Source organism: Prionailurus bengalensis, chromosome B4, assembly GCF_016509475.1.
Source record: "Prionailurus bengalensis isolate Pbe53 chromosome B4, Fcat_Pben_1.1_paternal_pri, whole genome shotgun sequence".
Classification (NCBI taxonomy): Eukaryota; Metazoa; Chordata; class Mammalia; order Carnivora; family Felidae; genus Prionailurus; species Prionailurus bengalensis.
The window spans coordinates 45,302,653-45,326,156 of NC_057358.1; the positions used below are offsets into that span (position 1 = coordinate 45,302,653).

General features: G+C 39.1%; 2 protein-coding genes across 2 annotated transcripts; both read right to left on the minus strand.

The window, feature by feature from the left end:
- Window positions 1-1,007: 1,007 nt before the first annotated feature.
- On the minus strand, window positions 1,008-1,946 carry LOC122472423 (taste receptor type 2 member 42-like). The gene has a single exon (XM_043561945.1). It carries the CDS (start codon window positions 1,944-1,946, stop codon window positions 1,008-1,010), a length of 939 nt encoding a protein of 312 aa, XP_043417880.1.
- A 6,485-nt stretch (window positions 1,947-8,431) lies between these two features.
- LOC122472699 (taste receptor type 2 member 42-like) lies at window positions 8,432-9,400 on the minus strand. Its single transcript, XM_043562478.1, has one exon. It carries the CDS (start codon window positions 9,398-9,400, stop codon window positions 8,432-8,434), a length of 969 nt encoding a protein of 322 aa, XP_043418413.1.
- Between the last annotated feature and the right edge of the window lie 14,104 nt (window positions 9,401-23,504).

A 23,504-nucleotide genomic window follows, 5' to 3' on the forward strand; every position in this document is an offset into this window, starting at 1 on the left:
CAACATTGATCATCTAATTTGTTTTTGTTCTTTGTTTGCCTCTGCAATTGAAACAATGACAGCCATTTAAAACCCTACAAAGATCTCTTCATTGTTGATAGTTTTAAAACATGTTTAAAATTATAATCTCTAAAAAGTACTATGTATCCAACTTATATTCACAATTTCCATATCATTAGCAAGCACAATTTTGCCACCTGCTGACCTTAAGATTATATACATTTTCAGGTACTTTGATTTCATTTCAATTATTTTATGAGAAAAGTCAACCTAGCACTACCTATATACACACACATGTTTAAATTTTATACAAATACACAATATTCCCTTGTAAACTTTCCGTTCTTATCCCTGGCGAGTGAGTTGGTTGTGTTTGTCCTCTTTGACAAGATACACAAATGTTCATATAATCAATCCTTACACGCAGACACACACCCCACACAAACTCAGTGTCTAAGTGCGTAAAGCAGACATAAAAGCATTATTCTACACTTAGGGATAATTATTCAATTTCTTTTTATAGATTAAGTCAATTTTTTTGTCTTATTCAACAAATGTAGTGTCTATTCTAGCTTGGATTCATAGTGACAGTCTGTTCCTTTGTTTTAAGTTATGTCTTTGTTACGGGACTGTGCTTCCGGCATTTTTATTCCTGTCTTTTTAACTTAGTATTGTACAAATATTCCACTCTGTTCAACTTGGAGAGGATTTTCTTTTCTAAATAATCATTTTTTCTCACATATGAATGTAATAAATATCTGCTAGCATGTGTAACATTAATACATGTTGCATTATAAATTTTATATTCATACTGACTCAGGTATGTTCTTGTTACCAGCAAGTTTTACAATGACAATCATGTTTGCTTATTAAGGTTATAGGTCATTCTAGGGAAAGTCTGTGATGTTTAATAGCATCTAAAAAGCATCCAGCCAGAAAAACAAAAGTTAAAATGGATCTTCAATGTTCATCATTAATTCTCTTGGGTTATAGAAAATTCTGGAAATCTATGAAGCTAAAGGTTTCACCATTTTCAGGTGGCAATTGAGATGCCACAGTAGTCCTAAAGCAGTTTGTCTCAGCTTGCTGTTTCCAAAAATGAGGATAAAAGAGTGGCCTGAAGGAAAAAGAGCCGATGTCAACGTGACCGCCAAATTGGCATGATGTTTCTTCAGTAAAAGGAAAATCCAACCTGTTAACTGGATGGAAAAAAAATGAACCGTGGAGAGGAGGAGGAAAGATATCACCATTTTCATGGCCCTTCTATGGGCCTCTGTGCTGAAGTCCCTTGAGCTGGAGTTCAGTTGCACGTTCCTGGTATGTCTCATCAAGGAGAGAAATAAAAGGAGCAGTGAGGTCAGAGACAGAAGGAAGGGGATTAAGTAGATGAAACTGAGAATAACCAAGCTGTTAAGATACCCAGTTTTACTTACATCTAGGGGCCGAGTTGAGTTTCTTTCATAGTTGTGGTAGATGGTAGCCCAGAGATCAGAAAATCCAACTAATAATTTGTAGTTGAAAACCAGTAAGAATAAAGACCCCAGAGGAAGCACAAGGAGCACCCTGCTAATTCTCCGCCTCAGCCAGGTGAAACAGCGGTGGGAGAAATTGGCTATCCTAAAGAAATAGAAAACACTCAGGCAGGTGGCAAACCAGGTAGCTAGGTGATTGGTCACTGTCCAACAGATATTAACAGCGGTAGCTAGTTTCTCAATGTTATATAGATGTGGCCAAAGCACCATTACAAGCAAATCGAGTAGTATCATCCAAAGAAGAATGATTCTGGAGACAGCCAGGCTGGTGAGGATGCAGTCAGCTGGCGAGAGCTTTCGATGCTTCACCCAGTCAATGCAGTTGACGAGTACGATGAAACCATTCCCCAACATTCCAATCATGAATGCTCCTACTGCTGCTGTCAGAAAAGTATTTTCGATTCCAGATGGCATTTCTGTAGAAAGAATCCAGGAAGCTAGCCCTATGTTTCACTGATTTTTGTTGTTGTTGTTGTTGTTCTGTCAAATGTTGGAGGGTAAAGTCCACTTTGATACTTTTCACTTTGATATTAAAAATGCTCAGATACTATCTCACTGATCTTCACGAAAGATCTTTCTCTTTGGTTCCAGCTATAAGTCCGAGCTTTACACAAGGAGATCCGGTCTCACAGACCTAAATGAAAAACCTTAATGTAACTTCTAATCAGCTACTGATTTCCAAATTAAACAGTCAATGTTCCCACTCATCACTGGCACTGACAGCAGTGTTCTGCTTGAGAGGACATCTGGAAGAATAAAGTCAAATATGGGAACATGCAAATATGAGGCGATTTCTTTACACTGATTTGCACTTTCCTTTCTTTTATTTTTTTAATGTTTATTTTTGAGAGAGAGAGAGAGACAGAGAGAAAGAGCATGAGCAAAGGAGGGAGAGCAGGGAGAGAGGGAGGCACAGAATCCAAAACTGGCTCCAGGCGTTGCCACTATCGGCACAGAGCCTGACGCGGGGCTCGAACTCACAAACCATGAGATCATGACCAGAACCAAAGTCGGATGCTTAACTGACTGAGCCACCCAGCCGCCCCTGCGCTTTCCTTTTCAATTGAAAATACCATTTGGGCGGCACATGGGTGGCGCGGTCAGCAAAGCGTTGGACTCTCGATCTTGGCCCAGATCATGATCTACGGTTTGTGAGATTGAGCCCAGCACGGGGCTCTGTGCTGACAGTGTGGAGGCTGCTTGGGATTCTCTAAATAAATAAATAAGAAAATACAATTTGGATTCAGGTTTCTTAATTTTAATAGAATTCTCAGGCACTATTCATTAAATCCATTTGATAAAACCCATCATATTTCAGATACTATTATAGATGTGGTAAGCATAATAAAGAGAAGTAACGTCAAGGAGCTCACAGGGTATTAGGAAAAGCAACGTCAAATAAACTGTTACCATTGAATGTGACAGAAGTTTGACCAAAATGTAACTTGCCACACAGAGAAGTGTGCTACAAAATCTACAGCCATCTTGAAACTTTTTAGGATTTCCTGAAGAAATAGACACAAAGGGAAATGATCTTCCAGAAGGATATAAAACCATATGCAAAGGTACCAATATCAGACCTATTAGAGCTATTACTCTGAATTTTTTGAGCTTTCTTCTCAATCAGTTACTGCCTATTTGATTCTGAATAAGCTCTTGTCACCTGAGAGGGAAAAAATAGTAAGAAAAATATTAATAGAGTAGAAAAAAATGGAGGAGTGAGGAGTGGGAAGGGGTTCTTTTCATTAATCCTGCTTTTGGTAAAATCTTTTGTCTCATAAAAAATCCAGTTACAGTAAAATGTATTTTAGTTTGGCTTTGGTTTCAACAAACAGGTAACTTTAATACAATCGTCTTTCAACCTCGACCGCAAGGTTCTCTCTCCTATTGAGACAACTTTAGGTGCACGTACATGTGTTATATTAATAATTAATATATATTAATGTCTGTGATCCAACCCCAAGGAATCTTACTTAATTGTCTAGGATATATTGTTGGCACCCATTGAGAACTCCTCCATACATGGTTTAAAGTACCTTCTGAACCCAGGCAAAAATCTTTGTACCTGAAAGCTGCAAATCTATGAAGATTCTCTAGGAACGAGACAAGAATTTTGCCCCCTAGCCCTCTGACAATGCATTCCCCATTCAGCCAATTTTGACTCTGGTTAAAATTACCTGTTTTGTGTTGGCCTCAGACTGTCAATAGTGATGCTCTATATTACCAATGCCTGAACGCTCAAAGGCCACACCAGAAGTCACGGGGCACCAAAGGCAGCATCGACCTGGTGTTCTGCTTTTATGCACATTGAGAGTGGGGGCCTAGGATTTTACAGGCACCAAAAATGTAATGTCAGGCATGTAGACTAGGTGACCTTAGCTACCAAGTACCTCTACGATCACATTAAGCTCCAGGACAGAAGGGACTATTTTGTTGTCCACCAATGTGGACAGGGAGGGGCTGGCAAACAGTAAACCCTCAATAGCTATTGGCTAAATGAATGAATACTAACTTAGTTGGTAATCCTACTGGGAGCAGAGAAAAAGAGACCAATGAATGACACTCAATTGTGCAAACAAGTATAAGAACAAGAAACGAAAGCAACTCTTTAAAATTGGAGAAAGTTCTATGACATATGTATGAATTCATGCACAATTTCTGTACTAACCTGGAAATAACTGACACTGCTCTCCAGCCCTTCTGGTTGAAAGCCAGAAGTCATACAGAATCATAAAAGCTTGCAGGTGTAGCACCCAGGAGGTGGGGACTTTTTTACTTTTCTTCATGAAAAAGAAGGACTTCCAGGCAAGGGAGTTGGAGATGGTTAGAGAATTCTATATTTTGTTTTTTAATTTTAATTTTCTAATCTTTAATTTTTAGAGAGAGAGAAAGCATGCACGAGCTGGAGAGAGAGACAGGAAGAGAGAGAGAGAGAGAGAGAGAGAGAGAGAGAGAGAATCCCAAGCAGCCTCCATGCTGAGCAGACATAAGGCTCAGTCACATGACCTTGGGATCATGACCTGAGCTGAAATCAAGAGTCGGACACTCAACCAGCTGAGCCACCCAGGTGTCCCCAAAACTCTGTATTTTGTGTCAGGAAACCAAGAAGGCCCTAGAGATCACTGATATGTCCAGATCTATCTTAAAATAGAAGTTGTTATACTTGATAAAGAAAAAGTATTATTGCATGTATAAACATAAGGTATATTATTACAAAATGCTTGGGCAGATAACAATTAATTAAACTTATGTGTATGATACAGTGACAATCCCAAATAGTCTGAAGTTCCAATGATGACTGATTTAAATCCGAAAACGTATGAACACTTATGTTATAGTCATCAGTTGAAAGAGAGACAATTCTTCTAAGCAATTGTGAGAAAATACATTCGGATGTCTATGTTGGCCTATTTCAAACAAAATGCTGACTTCCTGAGTGATAGGGAGTGATACTTATATAGTGATGAACTAACACTTATGTGGGTTTAAATAAAGATGGTTCAACTGAATATTTTATGAGGTCCTATCGTTAATACCACCTTGGGGGGGGGGGGCAGGGCTTGAGTTCTTCCTGTTTCCTCCCCGTGTCTGTGACATCTCCAGTGAAAAAATATACCTTAGCTTTCTGTTGGATTCTTTCTGTTGCCTTTCCCTCCCCAAGCCCGCATGTTTAGATCTCCTGACAGTCTCAGAGAAGCGGGCAACAAATGTTGCCCTGTATGCTCTCTCCCATCCTATCAATAGCAAGCTTTTCCACTTATTTGCAAACACAGAAGTAGCTTCCTGGTTCTTTTTGAATTGCAACGAGGAACTTTCATGCACCGAACTTGATAGTCACTGCATTAAAGCACTGGCCTTTGTGGGGTTTTTGTTTGTTTGTTTGGGTTTGGTTTTGTTTTAAGTAAAAGAGAACTTCAGTGTTTCTTTGGCTGGACCCTAGTTGAAGAAGCAATTAGCTGGGGCAAGGGCCACCGCCTGAAGGGACGGAGATTTCATCTTTCACAAATGGAGACTATTTGCCCAGCTTAATCACTGCTTACATGAACCTTTCATGTTTCATCGTAGATTTTTGTTTCACTTAGCATATTCTTTTCGTTTTCAAAACTGAAGGCCATGGGTCTTTTCCCCTCAAAGTCCTTAGGGGGCAAACATCCTCACTGGCTCTTTCTCATGACAAACCTAAGACAGGGCCAGTCTAACTGCTACCAACCTCCACATTGGCAAACCTGTCTCACGCTCAGAATAAGAATGATTGGGTATTTCCACCATCTTCTGAGGCTGTGTTAATATTGATGGAAAAAAAATAAAAAATAAAATTTGAAAAGCTGTAGTCTATAAGTGTACAAGGAGACAAAAAACAAGTTTGCCTGTATGTGTTTTTCAAATTCCTCAAACTTCTCAAATCAATTTGTTCTTGTGAAGATTGGTCTTAAGGTCCTGAATAGGATATGGAGTTACTCTAGGCAACATATCCGGTGTCTCAAATGACAGAATTGGGAAGACCCTGCGATGATGCTCATGTCCCTTAAAGGCATCCCTGGCTCAGAGAAGATGGGGTCTAATCAAGATCTTATGAGGAGAAGCCACCTACTGGCAGATAGCAGACAAACCACCAGAGACCTTGAGGAAATTTGCATGCCTTTCTCAGAGATCACTAGAGGTATGGGTTTCTATATGACACATTCATCACCAGGGTTCATGAAAACTGTCTTGCTGTGCTTGATTTACGTCTTATCAGTTGCCTCCAGTAGTCACCCTAAGGATCAGAGATACGACCATTTCAGCAGTAGAAACAAGTTATTTGTTCCTCTTCCATAAATCACCTGGTAGACAAATGGAAAGAACCAATCATTACACCAGAATCTTTAACTGAACATTTATTTGGTGGGGGAGAAGAATAGTTAACAAGAAATCGGTGACAATCTCCCTCCTTCCCCAACACTTTGGTCCCAGGGTAGGATACAATTATGGATATTTCTTCTCTGGGTGGATGGACACTGGCCATGCCTGTGTTGGGAGTGGCTCTTCTTGGATTGTGGCTCAGCTGCTGTTGAGTCCCCCATGACATCTCTTGTTATGGGGAAAGTAGAGATGCAGGGCTCGATCTCACTCGCTCTTCAAATACAGTCTACAGTACATCAGTTGCAATGACCCCAGCCTATGACCTTGTCTTCTTTTACTAGTCCTTGGCTTTGTCAAGACTAGAGCCCTATTCCTTATAGTTCCATCTCCTTAACTTTGTTGCATGAGTGTTGACTCACTCCAAGTTAAACATTCATTCACTTATCCCTAAGGCCTACTTCTTAGAAAGAAGAGCTGCTAAAAAATTAGCTCAATCACCTTATCTTGCATACCAAAGAAAAGTTTCATAACACTAAAAATTAAACAATGTGCTTGGTTACCATCTTATAAATAGTACAAGGTTATGTCTAAGTCATTTCTATGAAAGGCTATCTAAAACAAAACAAACTCAATGCCTGAATCTAAAGGTACTCAGCTTGATTTGCATATTCGCTTTTACCAAGGCCAGATAATTACAGTGATAATCGGACAAAATACTAAGTTAAAGGCCAAATAAATAAATCTTCTTTTGTAAAATGTAAATTACTTAGGAAAAATGGTAAAATATGTCTTATGATTAAAACCGTTATCCACATCGTTATTGTTATCAATACACAGAAGCACCACACAGCCTAGACGTGTTAGAGGTTTAATTTTCTAAATACGGCGAGGGAGGACAGGGGAAATGTTCATAATTCTAACACCATTCCAGGTCCAGGGAGCAGCCCTAGAACAATTTCCGTACCTACAGGTCCGTCAAGACTAATTTACAACCCACGTATTTATCATCATTTAATTATAACTTTTTTGTTTCTTTAACGCAATCTAAAGAATACATCGAAAGTAAACCCTTAGGGTTTACTAAGAAAGTAAACCCTAAGAAACCCTAAGTAAATTCTTCATTTTTTAAAAAAGTGTATTTATTTTGAGAGAAAGGGGTGCGGGAGGGGCAGAGAGAGAGAGGGAGAGAGAATCCCAAGCAGACTCCACAGCCAGCGTGGTGCCCGATGGGGACTCCATCTCATGGCCGTGAGATCATGACCTGAGCCTAAACCAAGAGTCAGACAGTTGACAGACTGAGTCACCCACGCGACCCAAGAATTCTTCATTTTTAAAGAATTCCATTATATATAGCTGCATAGCATCTGTATAATATTAAAATCTACAACATCATGTTCAAAATGTTATAGTAAACTTTTCTACCCTTAACTTTATTTAGAATTTGTAGTTACTTTATCTAAATTTAGGTTATGATAGTCAAAATACCACTTTCAAATTAAGATTACATTATAAGCATGTGTTTCTAGTTTATTTTGCTTTGCACTGTGAATATTATTTTCAAATAACTAATTCCCATGTTATCAATAAGACTTCTAATGACAAGAGTGAAAAGCTTTTTCATTTAAAAAAAATTAAGCCTTTACCCTATGAGGTCATGTTTTTCCCATCTCTGACTTTAGTTGCTCAATTAACTTTTCTATCACCATTTTATAGATCGTCTACCTAGTGAATAGTAATTTATCTTGATTTCTAAAACACAACATGCTTCTGACATGTAATATGAATTACAATTACATAAATCTTTTGCATATAAAATTAAATAATTTAGATTCTCTTTGAAAGACTATTTGCGATTTTTAAATATTGGTAACCACTGTGTTAAACAAAACTGAATACTTTAAAAATTATATTGGCTGACCATGGGTCAATGATCATCAAAAGTAACTTTTTCTAGGGAAAATTTCATTAATGTTTGACAATACTTAAAGCAACCCTGTAGGGGGAAAAAAAAGAGAAGTGAAATTGATCCTCAAAGACTCCTCATTAAGTCTTTATCTTTAGAAAGACGCTGGAACGTCTATCTGTAAAGACGAAACTGTTTTTTCTCTTTTCAAGGTGCTTTTAAGATGCCGCAGTACCTTCAAGGCTGTCTGTCTCAGTTTGCTGTTTCCCAGAATCAAAATTAATGAGTGGCCTGAAGGAAAGACATATATGGCCAACATGATAAACTTTGTGAACTTGTTGTTCCAAAATATCAAAAGCATCCAGTTTGTCAATTGGATGGAAAAAAAATGAACTGTGAAGAGGAGGAGGAAAGACATAACCATTTTAATGGCCCCCTTATGGGCCTGTGTGCTGGGGTCCCTGGAGCCCATGACGTTGAGCTGCAAATTTCTGATGTGTCTCACCAAGGACAGAAACAATAGGACCAGTGAGGTCAGGGACAGAACAATAGGAATGGTATAGGAAAAACTAAGAAGAATCAGGGTTTTAATATAAAGGCTTTTACAGTCATTTATATGTAATGTCAGATTACTTTCATCCATCACATAGACGTTTAAGAAGAAATCATTCAATGATTCTAGCACCAGGAAGTCAAACAGCAGAAAGGGCAAAGAAAGGACAAGAATGGCAAGAACCACTCTGTTCGTTCTCCACTTCAGCCAGAGGAAGAAAGAGTGGGAGAAGTGAGCTATTTTAAGGAGGTAGAAAATGCTCAGGCAGGTGGTAAACCAGGTAGTCCAGTGATTAGTTATTCTCCAAAGCAAAGTAATAAGTTTTGCTGATTTCCAAGTGGAATAGAAAGGCGGAGATAGTGTCATTACAAATGATTGCCACAATGACACCAGCAGCTGAGTGATTCGGGAGAGAGCCAAGCAGGTGAGGATGAAGTCAACAAAAGAGATTTTTTGGTTCTTGATCCATTCAGAGCAGTTCACCAGTCCAACGAACACATTCCCCGACATTCCAATTATGAATTCTGCCGTTGACAGTGTAAGAAAGATTTTATCCAGTCCGGCTAACATTTCCGCAGGAAAAAAAATCCAAATTTCTAACGTCGTGTCTCATTAGCAAATTTGTAATCAAACTGTCTCAGCACAGCATCCATTTCTGATAGTTACCTTCACCGTGTTTCTTTGTGATTCCAGTGTTAACCACAACCTGCTGCTGTTGGATACAGTCTCATATATATACGTATATGGACATTTCTCTGCTTTATGTAATGCCGATCTTAATCCAGAACCATCTGCTAAGGGGTAGCATCCCACATACTTTCATGAAGATGGTTTTATTTATTTGAAAGAGCTACTCATTTCCAAACCAAACCGTTTGTGTTTCTATTTATAGTTGGCAAGGATTCAAATTTTCCACTTGAGGTAATGATCCAAAGGTTGAAGTCAAATTCGCTAGCATGCAAATATGGGCCAGATTCTTTTTCGCTGATTTGTGAAAAAAATTACCTCACCTGAAATACTATGCCATTTAGATCCAAATATTTTCGTTGTTTTTCATAGAAAGTTTTGAAATAATCTAATAATCTAAATCTAAATAAACTGTCCTAAAATTTAGTTATAATTCAATGAATATATCTTGAGTATCTGCTATGTGTCAGAGTCATTTCCAAAAGTAATATACTTTGCTACGAAAAAATAAAAAAGCATTAGGAGATCCAGAAAATAGTGAAAACACAGAAAGAAATAATAAGAAGTAAGAATAAAATGTAATGTGAACACAAAAAAGGTAACTATAAACATTACTGCTGGGGAAAGAGAAAAAAAAAGTGGTATTTTCCTCAGATTTTATAGATAATTGGGATTTCAGGAGAGAACTAAGTTATATTTTGTCCTGATCAAACAAAATACAAAAAGACGGCAAAACCCAAATTACTTTTCTGAACTTAAAGTCTTCTCACTGATAATTTACTGTAATTACAATGTTCTTCAGGTACCTCTGAGTAACATGTCTTCTGAGTAGTTAAACATATTCCCCAGTTTTGCTCTTTATTTTTGTACTTGTTCTATTTGTTTTGGCCAGAGATACAATGGTGTCCATCTAGCCTTAATTAACAGAAAATAGGTAGAAAATCATTTCAGATTAAATAAGGAAATAATAAACAAACATATCTGCTCTATATTCTAGGAACAATGAGTTTGACAGAAGCCATTAATGTACCAGAAATGAACTCAGAGTTACAGCTCTTGTGTCTGTTGGCATTAAGTGTTCTGGTGTTGCCAGACCACATCCAAAATAGTGAATGAAATTTAAAAAAAAAAAAAAATTAAAAATAAAATAAAAAACCTTGGCCCTTGGCCCTTTTCAATGTTACTGTCACACTCCCAAATTAAATTCTATGAATTTTGTAAAGTGTATATTTCAAGAACAATGTTGTACAATGAACGATGGGTAAATTATTTTGTATGACAAAATTTTTGATTTAGAACAAATATTTAAAATTATAGGAAGAAAGAGAAAGAAAGAAAGGGAAGAAGGAAAGAAGGGAGGGAGAAAGGAAAAAGGGAAGGAAGAAAGGAATTTATTGGATACAGCAAGGCTGAAGGCAAATAAAGAAATTTGGTAGTAGCATTTTCGAAAGGAGAATGATAGCCTTGACTAAGATTAATGTCTAGAAATGGAGCGAAATTCATGGCTATGAGAAGCATTTAGGAGATGGAATCAGCAAGTCTTGGTGATGGATTTGGGGCTATAAAAAGGCAGAGAAGCCGGCACTTTCAAGCTTCTTCTTTTGCACCTGGATGCATGGAGTACGAGGACCTGAAGGAATCCCTGGAGGGAGAGCAGCTCTAGAAGCAAGGGGTGGTCAGGGGCACCTGGGTGGCTCAGTGGGTGAAGCAGCCAACTTGGCTCAGGTCATGATCTCCCGGTTCTGTGAGATGTGAACCCCACATCCGGCTCTCTGCAGTCAGCATGGAGCTCACTTTGGGTCCTCCCTCTCTCTGTGCCCCTGCCCTGCTCCTGTTCTCTCTTTCTCAAAAATAAACTTAAACAAACAAACAAACAAACAAACATAGTAGCAATGGGCGGGAGACAGAAGAAAAGTTGGAGAACGGTGAGTTCTGTTTTGAACATTTTCAGAGCATCTGTAAATCATCCAAGTGGAAAGATGGGGCAGTCCCTTGGGTATTTGTGACTACAGCTCAGAAAAGAAATTGAGATTATAAACAGATTTGGGAGTCATCAGCACATACTCAATTCCATAAAAGGTGATGGATGAGCTCCACGGCCCTGAGGAACACCAGAGGATAAAGAAATCAAAGACAAAAGGCAGTCAGACAGAGAACGGAAACCAAGAGGTCACAGGATTCAAAGCAACCATGAGCAAGGAGTGTTACAAAGAAACAGTAGCCAATTCTTCCTGATACTACCCTTCTTTTATAAGGAGGTGGCAAAGAGGTCCTTAGTTACTATGGAAAAGAATAGTTCAACTGAATAGAAACCAAACTGCCATGTCAATGAGATCCCAAAAATGAAGCATTAGAAACCCTATACTTCTATACTTCTATATAGAAGTATACCCATATATGGCTATAATGTGATCAACACATTAGTAGATTAAAGGAGAAATACCAGGGGAAAAAGTTTAACATAAATCTGCATTTATTCATAATAAGTGTTCTTAGCAAACTGGGCATAGAATACAATATTCTTTTTCCTGATAAAAAGCTGTGTACAAAACCCTAGAGGAAATATCGTACCCATGGATACGTTGAAATCATTCTCCCTGACATTGGGGCCCAGTGAGCTAAAAACATCTCACTATATCTATTTTTTTGCAGGTTTTCACCAATCACAGTAAGACAAGAAAATGACATAAAAGATGTAAGATCAGAAAGCACAAAACAAAATTTACCTTATCCACAGACGATGATTGAGATTACACAGATTATCCAAAAGGATTCTTCAATACATTGTTAAAATGTATTTTTGCAAGGTTTCTGGACACATAATAAATGTGCAAATATCTGTTCCATCTCTTCATATCATCAGCAAACAGTTAAAATGAAACACTCTCTTAAAAGATGAAATTTCCACAACCTCAACATACATCAAGTATCTAAGAATAATCATACACACAAAAAGTATGCAACACCTTTGTGGAGAATGTCAAAAAGTCTGAAATGGCTTTAGCATTTTTTTAGCCAGTATGTATTAATTACACACTAGATGTAATCAAAGCCTTAGATTTGTTAAAAAATTTAAACCATTATTACACACATTTTCCCATTTTAGGTATGCATCCAAGCACTTCAATTCTCTGACTTCATTGTTGAATATATTAAAATTTCCTGCTTCATATATAGGTCATGAATTTGTCTCAAGTTCAAAAACAACCGCTTCTAATATAGCACTGCCCTTCCCTATCTCACAGATAATCACCTCTCTTCCTTTCACCTAGTCCAGTCACTTGTTTTGAGTTTTTTGTGTTTTTTTTTAACCATCCCATAGGCTGCAGTTTTCCATGTGAGGCAATAAGGGATGAGATCATCTCTTGTTTGCTAATGTGCAAATACAGACTGAGGTCCTGTCATTCTTTTTGCATTTTCTTTGCCTAACAAATTTATATCTGTATCTTTAGCTATGGAGGATAATTAAAGCTATTTATAGTCATCAAAACTTGGTTAGGATGACAAAAGTAAAGCAAATGCTAGACTATCCAATAGAATTTTCTTCTAGAGTAACTTAGTATTCATTGAAAGTACTTGGATCTAGGGGCACCTGGGTGGCTCAGTGGGTTAAGCCTCCGACTTCTGACTTCCGTTCAGGTCACGATCTCACGGTTCATGAGTTTGAGCCCTGAATCAAGCTCTGTGCTGACTGCATAGAGCCTGCTTGCGATTTTCTCTATCCCTCTCTCTGTCCCTGTCCCTCTTGTACTTTCTCTGTCTTTCTCAAAATAAGTGAATAAACTTTAAAAAATAAATAAAAATAAAAAGATAAAGAACTTGGATCTAAATAATGGGTGTAAGTTGATTTTATAAAATCAACTAAAACGAACTGTGTGCGCGTTGTAAGACTCAGTCCCCCAGAAACAAATGTTGGATTTATTAAGTAGGGTTCCTACAGCCGGTAGCAATTATGCCATAGAGAAAGGGACCTTGGAGAAAAGTTGGCTTGGTTTCCATGAACGGAAGTAGATGGAGGTGTGAAGAGCTCTCTTCTCCGAATGTAACGCAGTTGGTGTTCGAAAAAAAAAAAAAACAAAAAACTTTTTTTTTTTCATTAGAATGAAACTGTGATATTTAGCCCTACTTTTAGGGCTGTCCCAGAGATTAAAAAGATATGGATCCAAAATACTTCAGACATAGCCCTTATGGAGCCATTTTACACTATTCCACCTTTAAACTGTGTCTACTCCGTGGATGACCCTCAAATCTGGTTGTGAGGAGATGGGATGCCGGATGATCGGGCCATTGATGCCATTTTGATCCTTTCTATTTGTCCCAAGCACCCAATATATGAGGTCGTTTTGAACGTGCATGGTGTTAAGAATGATCACTGTGAACACAGGATGGGGTTGTCAAAATAGGCTGTAAAACCCTGCAGCCACTCTATGGGATTTCAACCTACATCCAACCTTTCCCCCCATCTGATCAATGGAGTGTGTTGTTGTTATTGTTGTTTGTTTTTCCTTTTCTTTCTTTCTTTCTTTTTTAATGATCTAAACCTGTGGTGTTAAAGCTTTGCCTCCAAAGATAGGCTTTGTCTTCATTTTCTACTCTTTATTTATTTTCTTTTTCAATTTTTTTTTAACGTTTATTTATTTTTAAGACAGAGAGAGACAGAGCATGAACGGGGGAGGGGCAGAGAGAGGGAGACACAGAATCTGAGGCTCCAGGCTCTGAGCTGTCAGCACAGAGCCCGACGCAGGGCTCGAACTCACGGACCGTGAGATCATGACCTGAGCCGAAGTCAGACACCCAACCGACTGAGCCACCCAGGCGTCCCCATAAGTTCCTTATAAAAGTTTATGTGTGTATCAAAGTGAGTTCATATAAAAAAGTTTTTAAATGCTAAATAATGTAAGTCAAGTCTCTTACAAAATTATTATGAGAAAAAGAGGGAATAAGAAACAGAATAACATCCCTATAGATAGTGAAAGCACTTCAAAAAGATGTGCCCACAGAAAAGATTTTTTAAAAAACCCTTTTGATAGAAATGAGATAACAGAACTCAGAAAAGAATGAGAAATAAAAGAAAAAAAAATCACAATACAAACTATATCCGAACTAGAAGGAACACAAAATGAGAACACATGATAAATAGTCCCTTAAAAGAAGTTGAAGATAAAAAAAGAAGAAAATATTTAAAATCACAAAGGAATGAAGAAAAAGATAAAAGGATTTTAGAGAAAATAGCAAGTGTTGGAAAGTAGTCTGAGAAGAGCTAAATTACAGTTAATAGGGGCCCCTAAAGAAGAAAACCACAACGAGGTAAAAGAACAAATTTGGAAAACACTAACTCAATACATTTTTGCGAAAAAAATTTTTTAAAGGATTTGAAACTAGTAATTAAAAGAATTATCTGAAAATCTGAGAATACTGACCCTAGTATGATCAGTATTGATCACTGACCCTACTGATCCTAGTATGATCTCTGGACTTTAAAGAAAAAGAAATTTCCATGCACATTTCTGAGACATTGCAAATGACTTACCAGGAATAAAAGTAGATCACCCTAAGAGTTTTCAATAATAACACTCTTTGTTGCCAAAAGAATGTAGAGTAATATATTAAAGAGGCAAAAACAAAGAAAATGTGATTTTCTATCTGCAAAACTGACATTCTGGCAAAAGGGAGTACAGGAGCTGTCCTTAACTAGGGGAATATTGTTCTCTTGAGCCCTTCCTGAAGCGTTTACTGGAGAATGAGTCTTAGACACCAAAAATGCCTAGAAAGAATCAGTATAGGTATTGATAGAACATTAAACATACAGTCACTTGTACAACTAAAACTTAGTGAAGGTTAATGGAGAGAAAGTAATAGTTACACGATATGACCATGTGGATATGGGAGCATTATTTATCTATTTATTTTTCAAATATTTATTTATTTATTTATTTATTTTTGAGAGAGAGGGACAGACAGACAGAGCACGAGCCGGGAATGGCAAAGAGAGAGGGAGACACAGAATCCTCAAGCAGGCTCCAGGCTCTGAGCTGTCAGCACAGAGCTCCATGTGGGGCTTGACCTCATAAGCCGTGAGACCATAACCTGAGCCAGAGTCGACACTTAACCGACTGAGCCATCCAGGCACCCGGGGAGCATCATTTAAAAATAGGAGGGGAGGGGCGCCTGGGTGGCGCAGTCGGTTGAGCGTCCGACTTCAGCCAGGTCACGGTCTCGCGGTCCATGAGTTCGAGCCCCGCGTCAGGCTCTGGGCTGATGGCTCAGAGCCTGGAGCCTGTTTCCGATTCTGTGTCTCCTTCTCTCTCTGCCCCTCCCCCGTTCATGCTCTGTCTCTCTCTGTCCCAAAAATAAATAAACGTTGAAAAAAAAATTAAAAAAAAAAATAAATAAAAATAGGAGGGCAGGGGTGCCTGGGTAGTTGGTCGGTTAAGCATCCCGATCTTGATCTCAGGGTTGTGAGTTCAAGTCCTGCATTGGGTTGTGTCCTTGTGTAAAGCCTACCTAAAAAAAAAAAAAATAATAATAATAATAATAACATAAAATACATAAGATAAAAATAAAAATAGGAGGGGAAAATGAGAGCATATGCAAAAAATTATCATAAAATGTTACTGCTGTAAGAAATTGTAGTGTTGGTTAGAATTAACTAGAATTAATTAGTAAATTAGATTAATATTATTATTCTGTCTGTTTACGTAATGTGAACCTATTCTATCTTCTCTATGTCCCTTTAATTTTTCAATACGTTAAGAATCCATATATTCTCAGACATTAAAAAAAAAAAAAACCCTCGCATGCAAGGCATCGAAATTAATATGGTGATACCAGTGTGTTTTACAATATTTCTTTGAGTAGAAAAATGAAGGGGTGATAGAACACTTTGAATTACCTCTAGATCTTTTGACATCCTGAAATTGCTACCTCGCTGCTTGTTTTAAAAGGACAATTTTTGCTTTCCAGCTTTCAGTAAGGCCCAAAGGGACCACAGGTTTTACATCGGTTAATCTGAGGACATTAGCAGTCTCAACATGCGACACACTTAAGACATGCCATCAGGAATTTAACTCCTCTCGGCCTTGGAGACCTGACAATTCGGCAGCCTTTCAACCGCGTGTCTGAGCCCAGGATCTAATGCCATCTTTCCCCAACAAGGAAATGTCATGCGTAAGAAACTCCCTTGTTTCTCACAGTTGTCTGTAACCATTTTTGGCAGAGTGACTTCCCCTAATCGGCTACAACGTTTAAATCTTATCTCAACTGGTACGTCCGCCGCTTGAAGAATGAAAGACGTGGCTGTTCTCAACTCTACAGCGGTGCTGGCAGCCGTGTGCCCCGTGTTATGCAACAGGTGCCATATCTTAAGGAAATTCAGAGTCTGAGATAGGAGTCATAAAAAAACCATTGTCCTGCCCTTCTGTTCATTGATGATGCCCGATGCATCAGAAGGAAATTAATTCCATCAGTAAACTCTGCGGAGGCTTCCATTCCTTTCTCGAATCTCCTGCAAACACTGTCTTCTTGGGTATTAGGATATTTGGTTAGGAGTCTTTTCCGGCTGTCTTGCACCATCCGCTGTCCCTACAGCAGGAATGACCTTTGGGTTTCCACACTCATTTCCGTACACCGATTATTTATCGTTTTGAAACCATTTTCCAAAAGACTTACGATCATTGTCCAGAAAACAGTTGCCTTCGTCTCCGTACCTGTAACCTCAGGTATCTACGTACTATGCCGCCTGCCTCTTGGGAGTTAGGACAGAAAATACACACAGCGTTTTAGCCTGGTGTTGAATATAGTATGGCCCTGCGCCCAATATCGATGGGAGAAGCAGAATGCTGAAAATCCGTGTTGTCAAAAAGGCAGTGCATCTCGATTATCCATCCTGACATTTTCGACAGGGTCATCTCCCACTCCCAACATGCACTCAACTCTGAGCTTGGAACACTCTGGCCTATTCCTCAGCTGTACAGTCGTCTATATGCTTTCAACTATGAGGTTCCTTCCACCTTGTTTCTCTGTTAATCTATAGCTCGTCCTTCTATCTCTAGGAGGGCTTCCTCACTTTCTTTTCTTTTTTTTTTTTTTTTTTAACATTTATTTATTTTTGAGACAGAGAGAGACACAGCATGAACGGGGGAGGGGCAGAGAGAGAGGGAGACACAGAATCGGAAGCAGGCTCCAGGCTCCGAGCCATCGGCCCAGAGCCCGACGCGGGGCTCGAACTCATGGACCGTGAGATCGTGACCTGAGCTTAAGTCGGATGCTTAACCGACTTTCTAATGTGCAGTTAACACTCCCTGCTATTTTTTCAGAAATGTTAGGAACTCATTCTTTTAAAGAGCGCTTTCAATCATTTCCGAGCAGTTGGGTCAAGAAGCAATGTAAACACATGTGTCCTATTTTGTTTTCTTGATCAAATCTCATGCACGATGATTGTTAATGGTTATATGAAATGACTGAAGAAAAAATCGTTGTCAAGTTTTCATTATTTGAAAAAGCTCTTAAATGAATTCATAAGAATATATATTGATTTTTGTTTTGTTGTCTAAACTTAATTCTGCTTTTACTGAATATTTTATTGTCAGAATAATGGTAGCTTTATAAAAACAAATGCAAGGGGCGCCTGGGTGGCGCAGTTGGTTAAGCGTCCGACTTCAGCCAGGTCACGATCTCGCGGCCCATGAGTTCGAGCCCCGCGTCGGGCTCTGGGCTGATGGCTCGGAGCCTGGAGCCTGTTTCCGATTCTGTGTCTCCCTCTCTCTCTGCCCCTCGCCCGTTCATGCTCTGTCTCTCTCTGTCCCAAAAATAAATAAATAAACGTTGAAAAAAAAATTTATAAAAACAAATGCAAGTTTTTCCCTTTCTCTATGCTGTAGAAGTGTCTAAATAGCATAATGGTCTATTCTTCAAAGGTTGAAAAGAACTAAATTTAAAAACATGTGGAACTGTCTTTTTTTTTCTGTAATTTTCTGTAATTTTTTTCTTTTTAAATTTTTGTTTTTATTTTATCTTTGTTATGAAGTTTATTGTCAAATTGGTTTCCATACAACACCCAGTGCTCATCCCAACAGGTGCCCTCCTCCATGCCCATCACCCACTTTCCCCTCCCTCCCACCCCCCATCAACCCTCAGTTTATTCTCAGTTTTGAAGAGTCTCTTATGGTTTGCCTCCTTCCCTCTCTGTAACCTTTTTTTTCCCCCTTCCTCTCCCCCAGGGTCTTCTGTTAAGTTTCTCAGGATCCACATAAGAGTGAAAACATATAGTATCTGTCTTTCTAACAGAGGTAATTTTTTAGTAACATTGTCATTTTCATCCATGAGTGTTGGTCTGTTTGTGACAATAATATATTCTTGGTTCAGTTGTGTTCATTTATATTTTATTAAAAGTCTGTTTCAGTCAGAATTTAAAATTAGTTGGCATACAGTTGCATTATATATGTTTAATACGTTTTATTTTATCAATCACGATTTCTTTGTTATTTAGGTTAGCCTATTGTTTATTTATTTACTCAATGCAAATAGTCTTGGTTATATCTAAAATTTTTACATTTTTATTCTAATTTTAGCTTTTTATTTTTGCCATTTTTATTCAGTTTATTTTGTTGTTCTTTTGCTGTCTTCTTGAATTTAATATTTATTTCACTTATTTTTCCAGTATCTTACTTAGTAAATAAAATTATTTAATTCCATGAACTTTTATAAGTAAAATGTCGGTCAGATCCATAGATTTTAATATGTAGCATTCCCACTTTTGTAAAGTCCTGAGTAGTTTATGATTTCACATTGAATTAAATGATGTATGGTAAATGCTTAGTGTTACCTATTATTATTATCAGTCTAGGCTAGGAAAGGTAGAGACACTAACATAATCGTGGAATATGTATTTATAGAGAGTGAACATGAGATTAAAATATGGACCAACATCATAATAGTGCAATCAGAATTTTTAGAGAAGTCTACGCAAAGTTTAATTCTTCCCAAAGACACTTGTGTTTATTTGCTCGTTATGCCATCGGAATGCTTAGTGGATTCAGCAGACTCATCACTTCCACTTCACCTCTGGACCAGAGGAACCCAGTGCAATTCACTTACCGTCTCAGCACGAGTTAACCATTCTGACAATATTCGTCTCTCCTGGGAAGCCTATCCTTGGGAAACTGAAGCTTGAGAAGAATCTTCTTTCTTCACACTCAGAGAGCTTAGCACTTCTCAAGAAAGAGAAATGTCGTTCTTGAAAGAACTCAAGTATGAAATGTACATCTCGCTACAAGGGCAATGGGAAAATCGGGGAGGGGGGATTAAGCCACATGATCTAATTTATATTTTTCAAAGATCTCTGACTGTCATGAGGAGACCTGATGTGGGATGTGGTAGAATGCAGTGGGAGAGCGTGAAAGTCCTCCAGGAGAGAGAGATCGCTGCCTGAACGTGAGTCTTGGGGTAGAGATTATGGAAAAAGCCACATTCGGGGTTTATTTTGAAGGCAGAGCCGATTGCACTAGCTAATGGGCAATGAGGAAAGATGAGTGGGCTGTAAAGAATGACTTCTATATTTTTGAACAATGCCTGAAACAACTGTCGTTAACTGAGAAAAGATTGGAGTGGAAAAGGTTTTAGCATCTGGAAATCAGGAATTCTATTTGGGACATGGTAAGTAAAACCCACATATTAGAAGGCAAGTGGATTGCTTGATAGTTTCAGTTCCTCTTAAGGTGCCTAACCTTCTGCTATGGTCTTGCTCATTGGTTCAAACCTGCCCTTCCTAGGTGGTAGTCTTCTCTTCTTCTGTGTCTGTTGTGTCTGATGAGTTCATAGACAATATTTACTTTTTCGTCACACGCTGATCTATTTTACTCATTGTTGACACTAAAGTTTAGTGAAAGGACCTGAGCTAAGTGATATTTTGAAAAATCACCTGCTCTCTTTCACTTCGAAGCTCAAGAGAAGGCTGCCTTCCAGCAGGACTACCCTTTCGCAGCCACCCACACAATGTGAGTAAGTGTGCCTGGCACTCTCCCCTCTGTGCCTTATCTCTGACCCTCCTATTCTGCCCGAAGATCTACCATCAACCTCCTTATCGGAATTGCTCACCTCCAGTTTCCCTTCCCAAATGGTGTCTGGAGAAACCAGAGGCAGTCATCCCAATAACCCGAGGGGACCTATTAGGCCCAAGAAACTACTCCTTTCCTCCCACGAACCACTGCACTTCCCCACATAGCCAGAGAAGAATTGCCAACCAGTTATGTATTCCCCTTTCTAGAACATAACCATAGTAATGCCAGGAAAAGAAACTAACCTGCCGAGTCACTTGCAAGGGCAACATTATCTGGGAAACCTTCTTGTAATATTATCTGCAACCATTTCAAAAGGCCAGACCTGGGGCGCCTGGGTGGCTCAGTCGGTTAAGCGTCCGACTTCAGCTCAGGTCACAATCTCGCAGTCCGTGAGTTCGAGCCCCGCGTCGGGCTCTGGGCCGATGGCTCGGAGCCTGGAGCCTGTTTCAGATTCTGTGTCTCCCTCTCTCTCTGCGCCTCCCCCATTCATGCTCTGTCTCTCTCTGTGTCTCAAAAATAAATAAACGTTAAAAAATAAAAAAAATTTTAAAAAAGAGGCCAGACCTAGGCACTCATGTGCATGACACAGAATCCACTCATCTGTATCCATCAAGGAGCCTGTCTTTTAGGATTTGGGGCCGCATGGTCCTCCCTGTGTTACCCCAACCAAACCATCCTCAGATTACGACTAGCCCTGCACAAAAACCGAACAATAACTAAGACTTACACTGGTGCTGAAATAAGTGTCAGTTAATGATCCTGGCTAATCATGACCGTCAACAACAACAACAAAAAAAAGGAGCAAGCAACTTCTAAATATAACAAAATAATCAGCAGCTGGAGAGAGGAAGGCAGGTAACTGGAAAGGCTTCTTGGAGACACCATAATACCTCGTTGCCAAATTAAAAAAGTAAAAGGAAACAACCCTAGCACAGAGTAGGATAGCCCCTGATTCAGAGGATCAAAGTAAGGAATTCCTCCAAAATGTGTAACACCAACGACCACTAGATATAAGAGGGAAAATAAACACAGGGAGGGGTTGATTCAGGAGATGAACTATCAACAAATATGTTGCAGAAGAAGAATGGGAAGAAATGAGTGACGGAATATTGCCGAGCAAATTCCCTGTATTGAAGAACAATTTGAGAAAATAGCATAGAATAGCACAGAAACTGACTGAATAACAGAAGATCAGTGCAACACAATTGAGGCTTTGAAGGAGTATGACTACCTTGTGGGAGTACATAATTGTCGCCACTAAATCGTTCATGGCGGGGGAGGGGGGGGGAGTTCAAATTATTTCCTAAATGAAATAAAACCCAAATGGAATCTTACAGAAGATTTTAGAAAAAAGAAACAGCATGGAAGAAGTCCTAGAGACAAAAAATGGCATGAACTGTGTATTCATTTTGTTCTGATCTGGAACTCCCATGGTAGATTCTGTGCCCACCTTTGTTCTCACGAAATAATGTAACTCCCAAGGATATTAATTAGAATAGGAAGTTTTAGGTCACCTGTCTTCTGTGACACCAAGACTTTCCTATGAGAGCCAGATCTTGGATCTAGATGATCTTGGATGATCTGTAGGGGTCCAAATAGGCTGAGGGTATTCGTCTGCCATCCATGTGTGCTCAAGTGTATGTTTCCCTCACACATTTTAAAGAAATGATCTCCATATCATCAAAAAGTTTAGCTACATCTTTCAGACATAGGTGCACACGCATCATGATGAAGTCTGGATCATAATAGTAACCAAAGATAGCAACCATCTTCACTTTTGGCTAAAGGATCACTGCCAACACACACACACGCGTGCGCGCACACACACACACACACACACACACACACACAAACACACACACAACGTGCATGCATGAACACAATGGAAGAACAGAGAAAGAGTCTCACCAGACTGAAAATCCAACAATGACAGAACAATTCTAATATCTGTGTAGTATCTGTGCTGATTGCTTGGACACTATTCCTTCAAAAACTTTGCCCAAGTCACATGCACCTTTTAGAAATGAGACACTAACAACATCCTACCCACCCTATCCTGCTGGGCTAAGTCCCAAAGAAACAGGGGATTCAATTGACTTGAAGTGAGCAAACTATAACCTAGTCTATCCGGTGATAAGGCCCATCCAGTATGGAACACACAGATGCTATTGTTCTGTTCATCTTTATAAAGGAAGCTGTCCAGTTTCTCCCAGCACAGAGTTGGGAACCACTCCAGAACTTCCTCCAAGATGCTGTTGGTCCTGTTCTCAGTGGCCTTACTGACCCTGAGCTTGGCTCGGAGCACAAATGACAGAAAAATTAAACGGTGGGGGGGTGGGGGATGCTGTAACCCAGCTGCAGGCTTGGGAGACAACAGTGGGGAAGCAGGAGGGGGTGGGAAGGGGGGAAATGAAAAAAGATGGGGCTGCAGAGTTCTGAAGACAGGGATAAGACCAGTCATGTCTTCATTTATGCCAAGGTCTTATGCTTTATGTAGAGCAGAATTGAGACTCAATGAAGAATTTCACCTGAGGAAGGACAAGATAACATGTGCTTTTCTAGAGAGGTCTCTCTGACTGTGACATGAAGAACACCTTGGAGGATGGCAAGATGGGTACAGGGAAGTTCAGTCATGAAGAAATTACAGAGATCAAAGTAGACAGCAGCTGGAGGTGGCCTTGCTAGGGGAATGCCGTGCAGACGAAGGAGATAATGTGCTCAGAGCTGTCTCAGAGATAGAGAATAGGATGTGAAATTTCTCTCTCTCCGGAGAAACATAGAGATACCAGAGCCCCATGTTCTCACTTTTCTCCCACCCACATTTAATATTTCAGTGTGCCGTGATTGCACCCAAATGTTTCTTCCTGGTCACTCCCCTTGAGGAAGCGTGTTAATATAAAGTAAAGTGTTTAATGAAGAAGGAGTACAGA